A 13603-nucleotide genomic window follows, 5' to 3' on the forward strand; every position below is an offset into this window, starting at 1 on the left:
GAAGAACAGAAAGCCCACAGCAATCCCAAAGGCACATATGGTACACCTGGGGAAATGCTTGACTTAGGGGCCAAGTGGGTTAAAAAATACCCATAAGAAGCCCCAGAGTCCAGCGTGCAAACTGCAGCAACCACTTACTGGATCATTTTGGCTGTGCTGCTCACGTCTGCAAACTGTCTGTCCCCCTGCCAGGACAGAAGGACACCCGTCAGGGGCTGGGCTGGCTGCTGAGAATGCCTCAGGCAGGAGGATCCTCAGGCAATGAGCAGGCACCCAGAGCCGCTCTGACACTGAGGCCTCTGTGCCCCACAGCAACGGGAACACCACAAGGACACGGCAATGTTCCTGTGACATCACAGCAGCAGCTCACCCAAAAACATCCTGGAAGGTTCTCCTGGGTCACCAAGGAGCACAAAGGATCCTCAGAGGGCACAACCTATTGCCCTCCAAAGGATCCAAGAGGAACTCAGAAAATGCAGCAAACGAGGACACCCCCCCAGCCCAGCCTGGACACTCAGAAGGAACAAAGATGTGACCAAAGAAAAGGAAACACAACTTCTGTTCACTGATGCTTCTGATTAAAACCAGCAAGGCTTGTTCCCTCTGGGATCTTTGTTCTAGTTCTAAAAACAAACAAGATTCTCTGCTGTAAATGTACAGAAAGCAGGAACTTGGGGGAAAAGAAGGATGAGAGTGCCAAAGCCTTGTGTGACTTCTTGGACATCCTGTGGCTGAGGGTGTCCAAGGCAATGGACTCACAAGCGGGGTCCCTGCCCTCTCGACTGACAGCTGCCATCTCTCCTTCAGCCCCACATGTATCTCAAACAACCTCCTGTCAAGGGCCTCCATCCACACATTCCATCACCAACCAGGGATGCTCATCAACCAGGTCACCCAGCATCCCTGAGGCCACAGCAGGGAGTGCTCCTGGCATCTGGTACAGCACTGTGGCTTTCCTGGGATCCTTCTGGTGTCTGTGGTTGAGAGGAGTGGGGTGGATGGAATCAGGATGGGTCACTGATCAGCAGTCCCACTGCAAGCAGTGCTTTCTCCTGCTGTGTGGGGACCATGTGGTGACTGATATTGGGCCTCCTCTGGCTTTGGCTCCTGCAGAGCACACAGTGGGTCAGACACTGGGCTGAGGGAAGGGGTCCCATGGAAACCCAACACAGGCATTTCTCTTTGGAGAGGGGGTTCTGCAGGGAGAAAGCAGAAGAGACTTTTCTGTCTGCTGAGATTCCCTCTCCTCCTTCAGCAGCCATACCACAATCCATCAGTACCAGAGTTGATAGGATCACTTCCCTACCAGGGAGCACAAGGCACTCAAAACTGAACCCTGCCAGAGCCCAGGCCTGCCTGCCCATTTGGAGGGTGTGGGGGAATGGAATTTCAGCTGGAGTTGACCCACAATGATAATTTGCCACTTGTGGGTTTCTCACAGCCTTAGAAGGAGTTTGAGATCTCTCCCAACACTTGCTCACCCTTCAAGTGCACACACGTGCCTGGGGGCAATTCAGGTTCACTGGAGTGGTGGCTGCTTCCCTTTGAAACAGAAGCTGTTGCCTTTTCTGGTGTGCTTAACTCCTTTCTAACTATTAGAAGGTGGGAGAGTAAAGGAAATGACCCTGGTGGAAGGGGACCAGAACCTTGGAAAAAGATGAAACGTCTTTTGTCTGAATTACAAATTAAAACTTTTTCATTTAGTCCTTTAGTACTAATCTATTACTACAAACAAAATCATGTTTCTGAGCTGATTGTTGGGATTCAGGGCTTCATTTCTTGTTCTTGATGTTATTATTATTTATTAGTATTACTTTTCATTGGTAACACTTTTAAATCTTAGACATTAATAACAATGGCTGGATGTCACACTGAAATGTATGTGAAACACACATTGAAAAACAATGACTGAAAGTCTCTTGCTTTTCCCACTGGGATTTAACTGTACACTCAAGTCCAAGTTGCAAGTGCATTCTCAAGATGGAAAATCCTGTTAATGGTGGGTCTGGTGTGGTTTGGAGCTGGGGAAGGGTCTCATCCCCTCCCAGAGCTGCCCCAAGCCCGCTCTGCTGCCACGTCTGCACTCACAGCCCCTCACGGCTGCCCTGCCCTGGGGACATGGTGGGACCCCCTCCAGCCAGGGCTGAGGCTCCTCATGGCTCCTCACAGCCCCTCACGGCTCCATGGAACTTCTCATGGCCCTGCAGAACCTCTCACAGCCCCTCACAGCCCTTCATTTCCCCTCACAGCCCCTCACGGCCCCTCACAGCCCCAGGCGCGGGGCTCCTCCCAAAGGAGAAGGGGTCGGGCCCTGCTTGTTCTCCTTTTATTTCGGTCCCTTCACAGCGCCGAGTAAAGAAAGGCTGAATGGAGCCTTTCGCCAGCGTTTCCCTCGGGCTTCATTGCGGGCTGAAGCTCTGTGCTGGCGCTGGCCCCAGCACTAACATCCCTGCAGCCCCCAAGGCCTTTGCTGTCCCCCCGTGTCCATTCCCTGTCCCCGAGTCCCGCCCGGCTCTGGCAGCAGCAGCAGCCGCAGCGCAGCGGGCGCAGGCCCGGCCCGGCCGGGGCTCCCGGCCACGAGCAGCAGCAGCAGCGTCGGCCCTTCCCACCTGCTCCTGCCTCGGCTCCCCAGGGCTTTTGCCAGGGCAATTCTGGACTACAGCAACAATCCCCCACAAACAGCCCTCAGGCTTCCTCAGGGCCCGCCTCTGCTGCCCTGAGCCAGCCCTCAGAGGAAGAAAGGATCGGGTTCCAGCGCTGTTTTCAGCTCTGTTTTACTCACCCTGAGGTGACAGCAGGAGGCTGTTGGTGCCTTTGCCTTGGCAATTGTAAATCTCGTCTGCTTTTGTCCCTCTTCTGCTTGCCACCTGAATTTTATCTGCAAAACTACAATTGCCTCTTTCAATCAGTGCTACCCACTGTGCTTTTGTGATCAGTAACTCAGGATTTTTTGTCTCAGACATCATGAGTGGCAGATTTTGAAATGCCCTCAAGTCCCTGAGCACTAAGTCGAGGGGAATGAAAGCCACACAGCTGACATTTGCAGTGCTCAAACACAGCCCTGTTGCTGCTGCAGCTGAAATAGAATCAAGTGACAGAGGCCATCACAGAAATTGCCTCTGCAGTGGCAAATAAAATGAAAAAATCCACCAGGAGAAAGAAAAAACAGAACTTGTCACTTAATTATTTTTTCTGAGCAGCAGCAGAAAGTGGAGATGCCCAGAGGTATTTCCAGCTGCTGCTGATCCCAGCTGGAGCCCAGCCTGCTGCCCAGTCCCAGTGGGAACCTGAGCCCAGCCCGGGCAGCTCCCGCAGTGTCGGGAGCTCAGTGCACGCGGGGCAGGCCCAGAGCCCCGGGCACGGCCGCCCATTGCGGGGCAGCGGCACAGACGGAATGTCCTGCGGCCCAAACCTCCTGCTCCTCACACACAGCTCCCATCCTCCTCCCCCTCCTCCTCTCCTGGCATGGCACAAATTCCAGCTCCGAGGAGGCTTCCCAAGAGAGGCCTCAGGCTCCTGTTTCAGCCTGAGTGTCCCTGCAGAGGAACAGGGCACCTTTCAGGCACTTCCACAAGCTCCAGGTTCTCATTTCCTGGGCAATCTGCCATGCAAACAGGCTTGCCAAAAAGAACAAAGGCAAAGGGAATTAATTGGGAATTATTAGGAAAAAATGACTCTTCTTAACAGACAAAGTACACCAAGTCATTCCCTGTTTTTATCCTTTTGGCCTTCTTTCATCTACTCAGTGGTCCAGCTTATCATGTTCTAGTGCTTATCAACAACTGATTGTGCTCTTGATTTGTACCAGTGCAAGAGATGTAGAATCATCTACACTGAACACACAAACAAACTCCCTCTGTCAGCCCATTTTCATGTTCCAGATCACTTTCAAGATGTCCATGGCGCTATTGGAATGATGAGCTCTCCACTGCTGGCTGCAGGCTCTGGAGATTCTTTCTCCACATTCAGCCAGGCTTGTATTCCCCAACAATTCCTGGCAGCTCATCATGATTTCTTCGGGTAGAAGAGTAACAATGAAAACCTTAGCAATGGCACAACTCCCCTGTCCACAAGGAAAAGCAAGAACAAGTTGTCAAGTTCTTCAGTTAATTTGTCCTGCTTTGCTGCAAGAGTTGTGCTGCACACACAGTGTGGGAAGCCAAGAGAAGCTGCAGCTGGGGGCACATCTTGAGACAGGAGCTGCACCTTGTTCTCCAGGACAGGTTTTTGGAAAGAACAGACAGGACTGAGGAGAAGATTCTGGGAAAATTGAAACAGCTTTTTTAAGAAATGAAAATAAAACCAAAAGAAACGACCAGTATGTTTTTCTCTATTTTTCTCTATTTATTTTTATGTTTCCCTTTTCCATCTTGCACTAGTTCTCCATCCCATTCATTGCAAATGGATCTCACCTCTAAGATCTGAGATTTGGCAAGTTTTAGACATTGTAAAATACCATGAGCGACACCCAGTTTTCCTTCCCCTGTTTTTCTTGGAAAGCAATGCTGGAGACACAAGTGCAGTGCTTGGGTCAGGTACAAATTCTGCATTCAGGGAATGTGCTCAGACAGTGTCTGACGCTCAGCAGGGACAAGGCACAGCAGCAGCCAAGGGCATTGCTGTGCCCCTGTGCAGGAATCAAGACTCTGGCTCTTGGCTCAACACGGCAAAGTTCCCGAGTTTGGCCAGGCTCAGGGGCTGCCCGGGGAGCGCGGGGCTCGGCGCGGGGCCGAGCGGGCAACGGACAAACGGCCCCGGGGACAAACGGCCCCGGTGCTTCAGTTGCAGCGGCAGCAGCGGCAGCAGCAGCAGCAGCGGCGGCGGCAGCAGCGCAAAGACAAAAAGCTGCGAAAGAAGCGACATTTTCGCCCTTCTGTATCTTCTCCTCTCCCTCTCCCGCTGTTCCACCCTCTCTCCCGCGGTCCCTCACCCATTCCCGATCTCCCTTTCTCTGTGTTCCCCTCCTCTCCCAGTTCCCCTCTCCCCTTGCCCGCCCGGGACATGCCCCCGGCCCGCCCCTGGCCCCGGCCCCGGCCCCGGCGCCGGCCCCGGGCGTCCCGCCTCGCTCTCGCCTCCGCCCGGCTCTGGCCGAGCTGGCGCTGGCGCTTCTGGGCGGGCCTCAGTGCCTGGGGCTGGGGCGGTATCGCCGCCCTTTGGCTCCGCCTGCTCCGAGCCCTGCCCCGGCCCTGGCCCTGGTCCCGGCCCTTGCCCCGGCTCCTCCCGGGGCCCGCGGAGGACACAGGCGGTGCAGCCGTTGCCGCCGCCTCCGCTGCGGCTTCCCCGGCCCGAGCTCCGCCGCTCGGCAGCGCGGCCGCTGGCCCCGAGCCGCCGCTGTCGCGTTCCAAGGAGCGGACGCCTGCGGATGCTCGGCCCGGGGAGGTCGGGGAGCGCTCGGGGGCCGTTCCTGGCCCCGGGCCGAGCGCTGACGGCCGCGTCTCTTCCCCAGGGAAGGCGCAGGAGGCCCTGCAGCAGCGCTACAGGATCGGCTCGCTGCTGGGGCGCGGCGGCTTCGGCAGGGTTTTCTCGGCCACTCGGCTCTCGGATGGCGCCCCGGTGAGCAGAGGGGCCAGCGGCGGGCGGAGGAGGAGGAGAGGGCGGAGGAGGAGGATGGGGCTGGACACTGGTAGGCGGCGAGCTGAATCCGCTGCTCCCTTTGGCTTGCAGGTGGCCATCAAAAAGGTGCCACGGAACCGCGTCCGGCACTGGGGCGAGCTGGTGAGTGAGCGGGGCCAGCGGCAGAAGCCGGGGCGTGCCGGGCGGGGATGAGCCGGGGTCCGGCAGGGTGGGAGCCACCAGGACACCTGGAGGGAGAGCGGGCGTGGGGCCAGCGGAGGGCACAGAGCATCCCGGGCTGGCTGAGGGCTCCCCGAGCCCTGGCACGGGCTCAGCCCCACTGACGGCACCGTGCTCCTCCCGCAGCCCGACGGCACCAGCGCACCACTGGAGATAGTGCTGCTGGACAAGGTGTCCACAGGCTTCCCCGGTGTGGTGCAGCTGCTGGATTGGTTTGAGCTCCCCAACACCATCGTGATGGTACTGGAGCGCCCAGAGCGGTGTCAGGACCTGCGGCATTTCATTCGGGCACGGAGGTTCCTGTCAGAGGAAGAGGCGCGGGAGCTGTTCCGGCAGGTGCTGGAGGCCGTGCAGCACTGCACCAGCTGCGGGGTCCTGCACAGAGACATAAAACCGGAGAACATCCTGGTTGACCTGGACACCGGGCAGGCAAAATTAATTGACTTCGGCTGTGGCACCTACCTGCAGGACACAGCCTACACTCAGTTTGCAGGTGAGCCCACCCAGAGGTAGGCTCCCGGTCCCGGCATCTCCTGGCCCAACATTTCCTGGCCCAACATCTCAGGGCCCAACCAGGGTGTGGCAGCAGGGATTCTCCCAGGACTGGGGCTGGGGCAGCCAGCCTGACAAAATCCCCTGTGGGTGGGGGTAGCAGAGAGGGGGAGCCAGGACCTGTGCACCAGCTGGTTTGGTGTGCAGGTGAGAATGGGCTTGGACTGCTGTGCTTCCCTGCTTTGCCTTGGTACATAATATTTTTTGGGCAATGCCAGCAGGGAGGATGTGGGTATGGTTTTTCCCCAGCACTGTGAGAGGGTTTTTCCTTTGTTTGTCATGGTCGGGCCTTGCCAGGGTTTCTGCTGCCATCTTCCAGCACCAGTGCCTTCTTTTCCAACCCTGGGTTTGTACACAAGTCCCAGGTGCGGGCGAGAGGGCAGCAGGTCACCCCGTGAGCCACTGGGGCAGCCCCGCATGCCCAGGGATGCTGGGGTCAGGCTCTGGGAGCAGCAGCATCCCCCTGATGAGCTCCATCCATATTCCATAGGAACACGATCATACAGACCCCCGGAATGGACCAACTTCAGATGGTATTATGGCGAGGCAGCAACCGTCTGGACCCTGGGCATCCTGCTGCATGAGATGGTCTGCGGGAAGCACCCTTTCAGGAGGGGCTGGAACATCAGCTGGGCCCAGCTCCCGCTGCCACAACGGCTCTCCCAAGGTGGATCCTCATCTCTGGGCACAGGGGGAACACCAGTGTTGGGAGACAGCAGCGGGCTCGTGAGCATCCCGCTCTGGCAGCTGCTGAGGAGGTGGCACATGTCCTGCTCTCCTGCTCTCCTCCAAAACAGAGAATTGATGGGAAAGTTTAGGCCCAGCTGTGAGCACATCCAGCGTGGCCTGGGCACGGGTATAGTAGGGCAAAGCAGACAGGAGCCTTCTCCAACTGACCAGTGGTTTGTGGTTTCTCTCCCCAGATTGCCAAGTTCTGATCAGGCGGTGTTTATCCCTGCACTACTTGGACAGGCCCTCATTAGAAGACCTGTTCAGTGATCCCTGGATGCAGGATATTCATCAGCCATAGAAGAAGGGAGAGAGCAACGTGCACAGAGATGCAGGGACCTGGTAAGTTACAGCTCCACACATACCCTGGCAATCAGAAACAAAGAAACCCAGACTTCTTTGTCCTGCCTGTGTCACTGCACAGGGCTCATCGAGTGAGAACACGCAGCCCTTGTGCTGGAGCTGAGCTGCTCTGCCCAGCACTGGTGGCCGCCATCTGAGCTGGTTTGCTTGTCCTGGTTCAGTGACAGCCGGGCCCTGGGCAGAACCCTGACAGCCTGGTGTCACCCCAGGGAAGAAGGAGCCCCTGGAGAAGCTGCACCAGGTGGGGCTGCTGCTGCTGCTGGGGACATGGAGGACAACAGCAAGGATGACAACCTCTTCCTCCACCTGGCCAGCGGCAGCTGGCGATGATGGACTTTGATTCTGGCACCTTCTTGAAAGCCAGGCTCCACAGAGAATTTTCAGGTAAGTCCAGACCCAGGGGGATGCTCCCAGATTTGTGCATTGGCCGGGAACCAAAGGTTTCCCCTTTGCTGGGGTGGATGCAACTGATTCTTCAGTGGCTGCCCAGCTGGTTTTTGGCAGGGCTGGGGGTGTGAGCTGGGGTGGTTACAAAATGGGAGTGGGCTCCTGGTCCTGCCAACAGCCCCCAGCACCCACCGTGCCCCAGGCTGGGGCTGGGGCAGCCAGCCCAACACAAACAAACCCCCATGGCAGGAGCACAGGTGGGACTCCAGAACCTGAGCACGGCTGCTTTGCTGTGCAGGCAAGGAAGGGCTTGGGCTGCTCCACTCCCCTGCTTTGCTTTGGGATCACCGTGATTTTGGGGGACAGTGCAGGGGGGAAGGGAGAAAGCATGGGCTTCCCTCACCCGTGGGTGGGTTTTTCCCTAGAATGGAGGGGTTGGGCCTTCCTCAAACTCCTGACAGACATAAGATTTTTTACCTTTTTTCTTCTTTCCCCTTTTTGTCTGTAACCTATTTTCATTAATTTGTTGTTTGTTTTTCTAAAGGAAGAATTCTAGGTGGGGTCCAGTCTGGATCAGGAAGTGCTTGGTGTGGTGTGGATGGGCCGTGCCCTTGGAGAAGGCTGAGGACATCGTTTGGGACCAGCTTTTCTTCTGGCCGCAGATGGTGTGAGGTGGGTCCTCATCTCCTTGGCATGGGTGGGACAAGAGCTTTTGGGAGATGGCAGCGGGCACAGGAGCATCCCGCTCTGGGCAGCTGCTGAGGGGCTGGATCTGCCGTGGCTGGCTGCAGGCTGGGCACATGTCCTGCCCTCCTGCTCTGCTCCCAAAGGCAGCAGTGATGGGCAGCTTTGGGCTCAGCGCTGAGCACGGCCAGCATGGCCTGGGCACCGTGGCTGGCTGGGACAAGGGGACAGGAGCCTTGAGCTGACGGGCGGTTTCTGGTTTCTCTCCTTGCAGCCGGGCTCTGCGGATGCTGAGGCTGCTCTGGGCTTTGCCAGGGCTCTGCTGGGCTCAGCACCGGGCCGGGATCAGCCAAAGAAGAAACGGTGTGACCTGCAGCAAAGACTTGAGCATTTTGGCAATGCAGCTCAAGTCTGCAGAGCGTTCACCTCCAAAGGAAAACATGACACCCCCCCCAAAATTAAACTTGTTCCATAACTTCTGAAATGACATCAATCTGGGATGACCCCAAATGTCATTCTTCAGCTTTCTCAAGCTGTAGCTCAGCCCTTCTCTGAACAGTTCTCTCCCCCACCTGCCTTTTACTTCACAACTGCTCCCTTCCTTCCCCCAGTGAGTTCCCAGCCCATCACAATCTCCATCACACTGCAGCCTTCCTTGATGCCCCTCACCACGAGGAAGGCCAAGCCCCAGGCTCAGGGACTCATCCTGTCACTGGCTGAAGAGCAGCAATGTCTGTCGGTGCCAGGGGCTCTTGGATGTCTCTGAATTCATGGGCAGAAGGGTCTGTCAGTGCCAGGGGCTCTTGGATGTCTCTGTATCCATGGACAGAAGGGTCTGTCTGTGCCAGGGGCCCTTGGATATCTCTGAATCCATGGACAGAAGGGTCTGTCCTTGCAAAGGTTTCCATAATATCTTTGTACCCATGAGTATGGAATGAACACAGAGGGTGAAAGTGTCAGTCACGTTGTTTGCACACTCCTTCCTTTCCATACAAGACACATCCATGCACACCCCCATGTATAGATATATTAAAAGGATAGGGATGGATAGAGATTTCCCACAGAGCTCTAACTTTGGCATAACTCACCTTGTAAGCCATGGCCAGGGGATTTTTTCCCCAGCTCTGTGTGAGTAGGTGTCCAAGAACTGAAGGGAACAGCATTTAGAAGCAGTTTCAGGATTTCTAGGCAGGAAAGGGAGCTGACAACCATCCACATAACTCACCATATTCGTCGGGATGGGATGCTGATTCTTTAGGAATATGGCACAATGGAGACACGAGACTTGGATAATCCCAGCTCTCTGTGGATCTGTGCAAAGGTGGAGCAGCAGAAACACCTTGTGTCTTCTTTGGGGACACAAGGTCCAAGGAGCTGGGCTGGTGGCAGAGCGTGACCTGGGCTGGTGGCAGGTGAAGTCCCATTTCATGACATCCTGGAGTGGCACAGGACAAAGCTCCAAGCACCCACAGCCCCACTGAGGAAGTCCTTGGAGTGCTGCACATCGCATAGGAAAAGCTGCATTCACTCAGTCCATTGGGATTTATCACTTCCATTTGCAATGCTTTAGGTCCAAGTTTGAAACTGCAAAATTTTGACACTCAAGACACAGTCATGAAGAACATGTATTTCCTATTCCTTTAACTGCAGTGTAAAATATCTTAACATTGGAAAACATCCATCAAATCTGTAAAGGAAGGCAGCTAATGGATCCTTTTCACTAGCACATGTACAAACTAAGTAACTAAAATCAAAGCTGAGTTCTCTTTTTCAAAGGATCAGTTACTTCTTTCTTACTCCAGAGTTATAGAAGATTTTTCACTACACATTTGCGAGTAATTTTTATCTTTCATATTTTTTTGTGTTTGTTTGTTTGTTTGTTTGTTTGTTTTTCTACAGAAAACATGTCCTGGAAAAGGCATGCCCTTTGCTCTGGCTTCCCCTGTGGAGCAGCTCCCTTCGCGCTGGCTGAGCTGCTCAGGCAGAGCCCGGCAGCTCCCCGCCCTGCAGGGCTGAGGCTTTTCCCCGTTGCTGGGCACAGACTGATGGAGCAGCAGTGCTGAACACGGGCACACGCAGAGGGACCAGAGCAGCTGCCTTTGCCCACCTGGAGCTCCAAGGCCAAACTCTGAGCAGGCACGGCTGGAAGAGACTTGCAGGCTCCCTGTTGGCTCTGCTGCCCCACTTGTGCCTGGCCCAGCTCTGTGTGAGGCAGAGGGAGAACAAGGGGCAGCTCCCTCCCAGCCCCAGCCCAGGGATCCCATCAGCCCCAGGCCTTGGGCCACTGTCAGCACCTGCTGCTCCAGCCACGGCTTCTGCTGGTGCTGACAGCAGCAACCAAAGTGGGGCTGGTCCCGAGGGAGCAGCAGCAGTGCCTGGATCTGATCCCTCAGTCTGGGGCAGGGCTGGACAAATGCCCCCCAACCCCAGCAGCAGCAGCAGATGGAACCGACTTTCAGCACAGCCCTAGCCACTCTTCCCTGCCTGTGCAGCGGTGTCACAGCAGCCTGAGGCACCTGGGAGCCCTCAGTGCCAGCAGGGACTTGAGATGGCAGCCCTGGGCTCCTGCAGGTTGTGCCAAGAACAGAGCTGGGGACTCCCTCTCCATGTGGAGCTTGCAGATGGAAAAGGCTGCTGTGACCAGGCAGCTCCAAAGGCACAGAAAGGAGGGGCTCAACCTCTTGATCTGTGCCAGTGCCACAGTCCTGGGCAGCAGCCACCGAGCCCTGGGGGAACAGAGGGCACAGCAAGAGGGCCAAAACCAGGCAAGGTCAGAGACTGGGAAGAGCCAGAGCTGGGAGCAGGAGCAGCTGCTTCATTGCACTCTTGGAGAAAGCTCTTGTGTGGTTCAAAGCGCTGAAAGGTGTGGATGGCAGAGAGGAGGCCACACCAAGCAATGCTCCTGTTTTTACATGTCCCCTCTCCGTGTTCCAGAAGGAATTGGATGAAGTGTATTCTTCTCTCCGAGTGGTCTCCTTCAGTGTGAGCAGCTGAGCAGCAGGAGCTGAAGGAGCTGAAGCCTCAGGCCACAAGAGCTGAGCAAGAGGGGGCTTTTGGACCAAAGTAATGCTGCTAAGTAATGGACCTAGGTGAATGCAGCATATGGAGTCCTGGAATTATAGAATCCTTTCTGCTGGGAAAGACCTCTGAGCTCATCCAGTCCAGCCAGTCACCCAGCAGTGTCAAGCCCAGCACTAAAGCTCATCCCTGAAGTGCCAAGGTCTGAACAACAGGCCCTGAGTGAGGCCTGAACAACAGGCCCTGAGCCAAAGGTGACCTGTGGATGAACCTTCCAGCCAAAGGTTATCTGTGTATCTGCTCATTACTGAACTATGCATGGTCATTAGCAGTGGGATAGATGTATCCACTCATTAGTGAAGCGTTGATTGAGGTTTCTATGTTTAGAAGTCAGACAAGGCCATGAAATCCAACATCTGGCCTTGTTTGGGGTGTATGGTCAGAGTCAACTGCCTTGGTTCCTCCTTGAGGCCTGGCCAGGCTTTGGCAGGGACCCAAGAGGAGGATGAAACCAGATGTTCCCACACCAGAAGTGCTGTCAGTTTGTTTATTCAGCACTATCAGGGCTGGGCCCTCTCACAGCAGGGTTGGAGGCTCAGCTGTGGCTGGAGGCCCCTGCAGGAATTCCCAGTGTCTGGAGTGGCTCTCCAGCCCTTGGCTGTGACAGCTTCTCCAGCTGATGTGTGGATGTGGGGATGGCAAAGTCTGAGGGGAACAGGTGCTGGATCTTTGTTAATCACTGCAGGCAATCTTTGGCAGTGATGATTGGGTGCATTGCTGAGCAGCTCCTTTTGTGATCCTTTGCCGCTTGGAGCTGCAGTAAATGACACTGATTCCTTCAGGTGGTGTTTGAGTTTCTGGGGCTGACCCTGCTGCCCACTGGTAGAACAAAATTGGTGAAGTCTGACCAGAGCACAACAAAATGTCACTTTTTAAATGTGAATGTAAGGAATCAGTCCCGTCTGTAATTCTCAGATGGGAAGCCCTTCCCTAGAGTTTGCTGGCTCTGGAGTGGGCTGAGGTCAGAGCACCGTGTGAACAGTGGGGCAGTGGGTTAAAAGAGGCTGAAGCGCCGGATGTCTTAAAATGCATCCAAAAATTGCATATGGAAAAGGGCTTGTGGGTTTGAGAAGATGAGGATGGATTTTGTTAATGGCACATTGGAAACAGCACCAACAGAAGGAACAAGTGTTTTTGGAATGCTCCCACATGAAGGTCCAGAAGAAGGTTTTAGTCTTGAGCTCAGGTTTGTTTCTGCAAGTGAAATAATAATAATAATAATAATAATAATAATAATAATAATAATAATAATATACAGTCATTAACATAATGCTATAATATAACATGAAAATATATATTTCTATATATATCTAAAAATCGATAGTGTGAAATAATGCTGAAAATACTAACTTGTTAGCTTTGGCTGATCACTGTAACACTAAATATCCTACAAAAAAAGACTAGCCAAGACCCAAATGTCAGTACAATATACTTTGCAAATTGTATAGAAGGAATAAAGGGGGAAGGGATGAAATTGGCTGTTTTTACAGAAGTTGCTGATGCTGTGATGTGGAATGCTTTGTCTGTTCCTGGGAAAAACACAGTGATTAAATTGCTGGGTTTTTCATGTACCAGACTATCCACAAGCTGCAGGATTGGTTGAACAGGTGAAGGGGCTGTTAAAAAAGAAGTTGAAAAAATGAGGAGATGGGAACTTGTCCTGGTGGAGAACCCATCTCCCAGATGTGCTCCATGCCCTTAACAATGGGCCCACTGGGAAATGGAAACCCCTGAGTGTGCATGGCTGCACCCAATTTGCAAACACAGCCGTGGGCAGTGAGACTTGGACTGCCTGGGAAATTGTTCTGGCTGTGATGGCCCCTGCCAGGGCCACCCCAGAGGCTGCAGGGCTGGACCTTCATGCACTGGAATTCATTAGGAGAAATCAGAAGCAAATGAGAGTTAACAATACTGAAACAGGAATTCACATTCCTCCTGGACACTTTGGTTTGGTAACTGCTCACTGGAGCTTGGCCTTGCAGAGGGTTCATGTCGTGGGAAGATGAATTGATGCAGA

The 13603-nt window shown here is 54.5% G+C and overlaps 1 protein-coding gene across 1 annotated transcript; it reads left to right on the forward strand.

The window, feature by feature from the left end:
* Nucleotides 1–4762: 4762 nt before the first annotated feature.
* Nucleotides 4763–8992, forward strand: LOC147647308 (serine/threonine-protein kinase pim-1-like). The gene is made up of 8 exons (XM_086872276.1): nucleotides 4763–5553; nucleotides 5665–5715; nucleotides 5920–6286; nucleotides 6836–7012; nucleotides 7269–7416; nucleotides 7599–7821; nucleotides 8369–8496; nucleotides 8783–8992. The coding sequence occupies exons 1-5, from the start codon at nucleotides 5002–5004 to the stop codon at nucleotides 7373–7375; spliced, it is 1254 nt and encodes a 417-aa protein (XP_086728402.1). The 5' UTR covers nucleotides 4763–5001; the 3' UTR covers nucleotides 7376–7416; nucleotides 7599–7821; nucleotides 8369–8496; nucleotides 8783–8992.
* Nucleotides 8993–13603: the final 4611 nt, after the last annotated feature.

This window comes from Cyanistes caeruleus, unplaced genomic scaffold (assembly GCF_971803275.1).
Source record: "Cyanistes caeruleus unplaced genomic scaffold, bCyaCae1.hap1.1 HAP1_SCAFFOLD_11, whole genome shotgun sequence".
NCBI lineage: Eukaryota > Metazoa > Chordata > Aves > Passeriformes > Paridae > Cyanistes > Cyanistes caeruleus.

Coding starts and splice junctions, on each gene's coding strand:
- LOC147647308 (XM_086872276.1), top strand. CDS start 5,002: ATGCCCCCGGCCCGCCCCTGGCCCCGGCCCCGGCCCCGGCGCCGGCCC. Junction 5,554..5,664: donor GGCTCTCGGATGGCGCCCCG/GTGAGCAGAGGG, acceptor TTTGGCTTGCAG/GTGGCCATCAAAAAGGTGCC. Junction 6,287..6,835: donor AGCCTACACTCAGTTTGCAG/GTGAGCCCACCC, acceptor CATATTCCATAG/GAACACGATCATACAGACCC.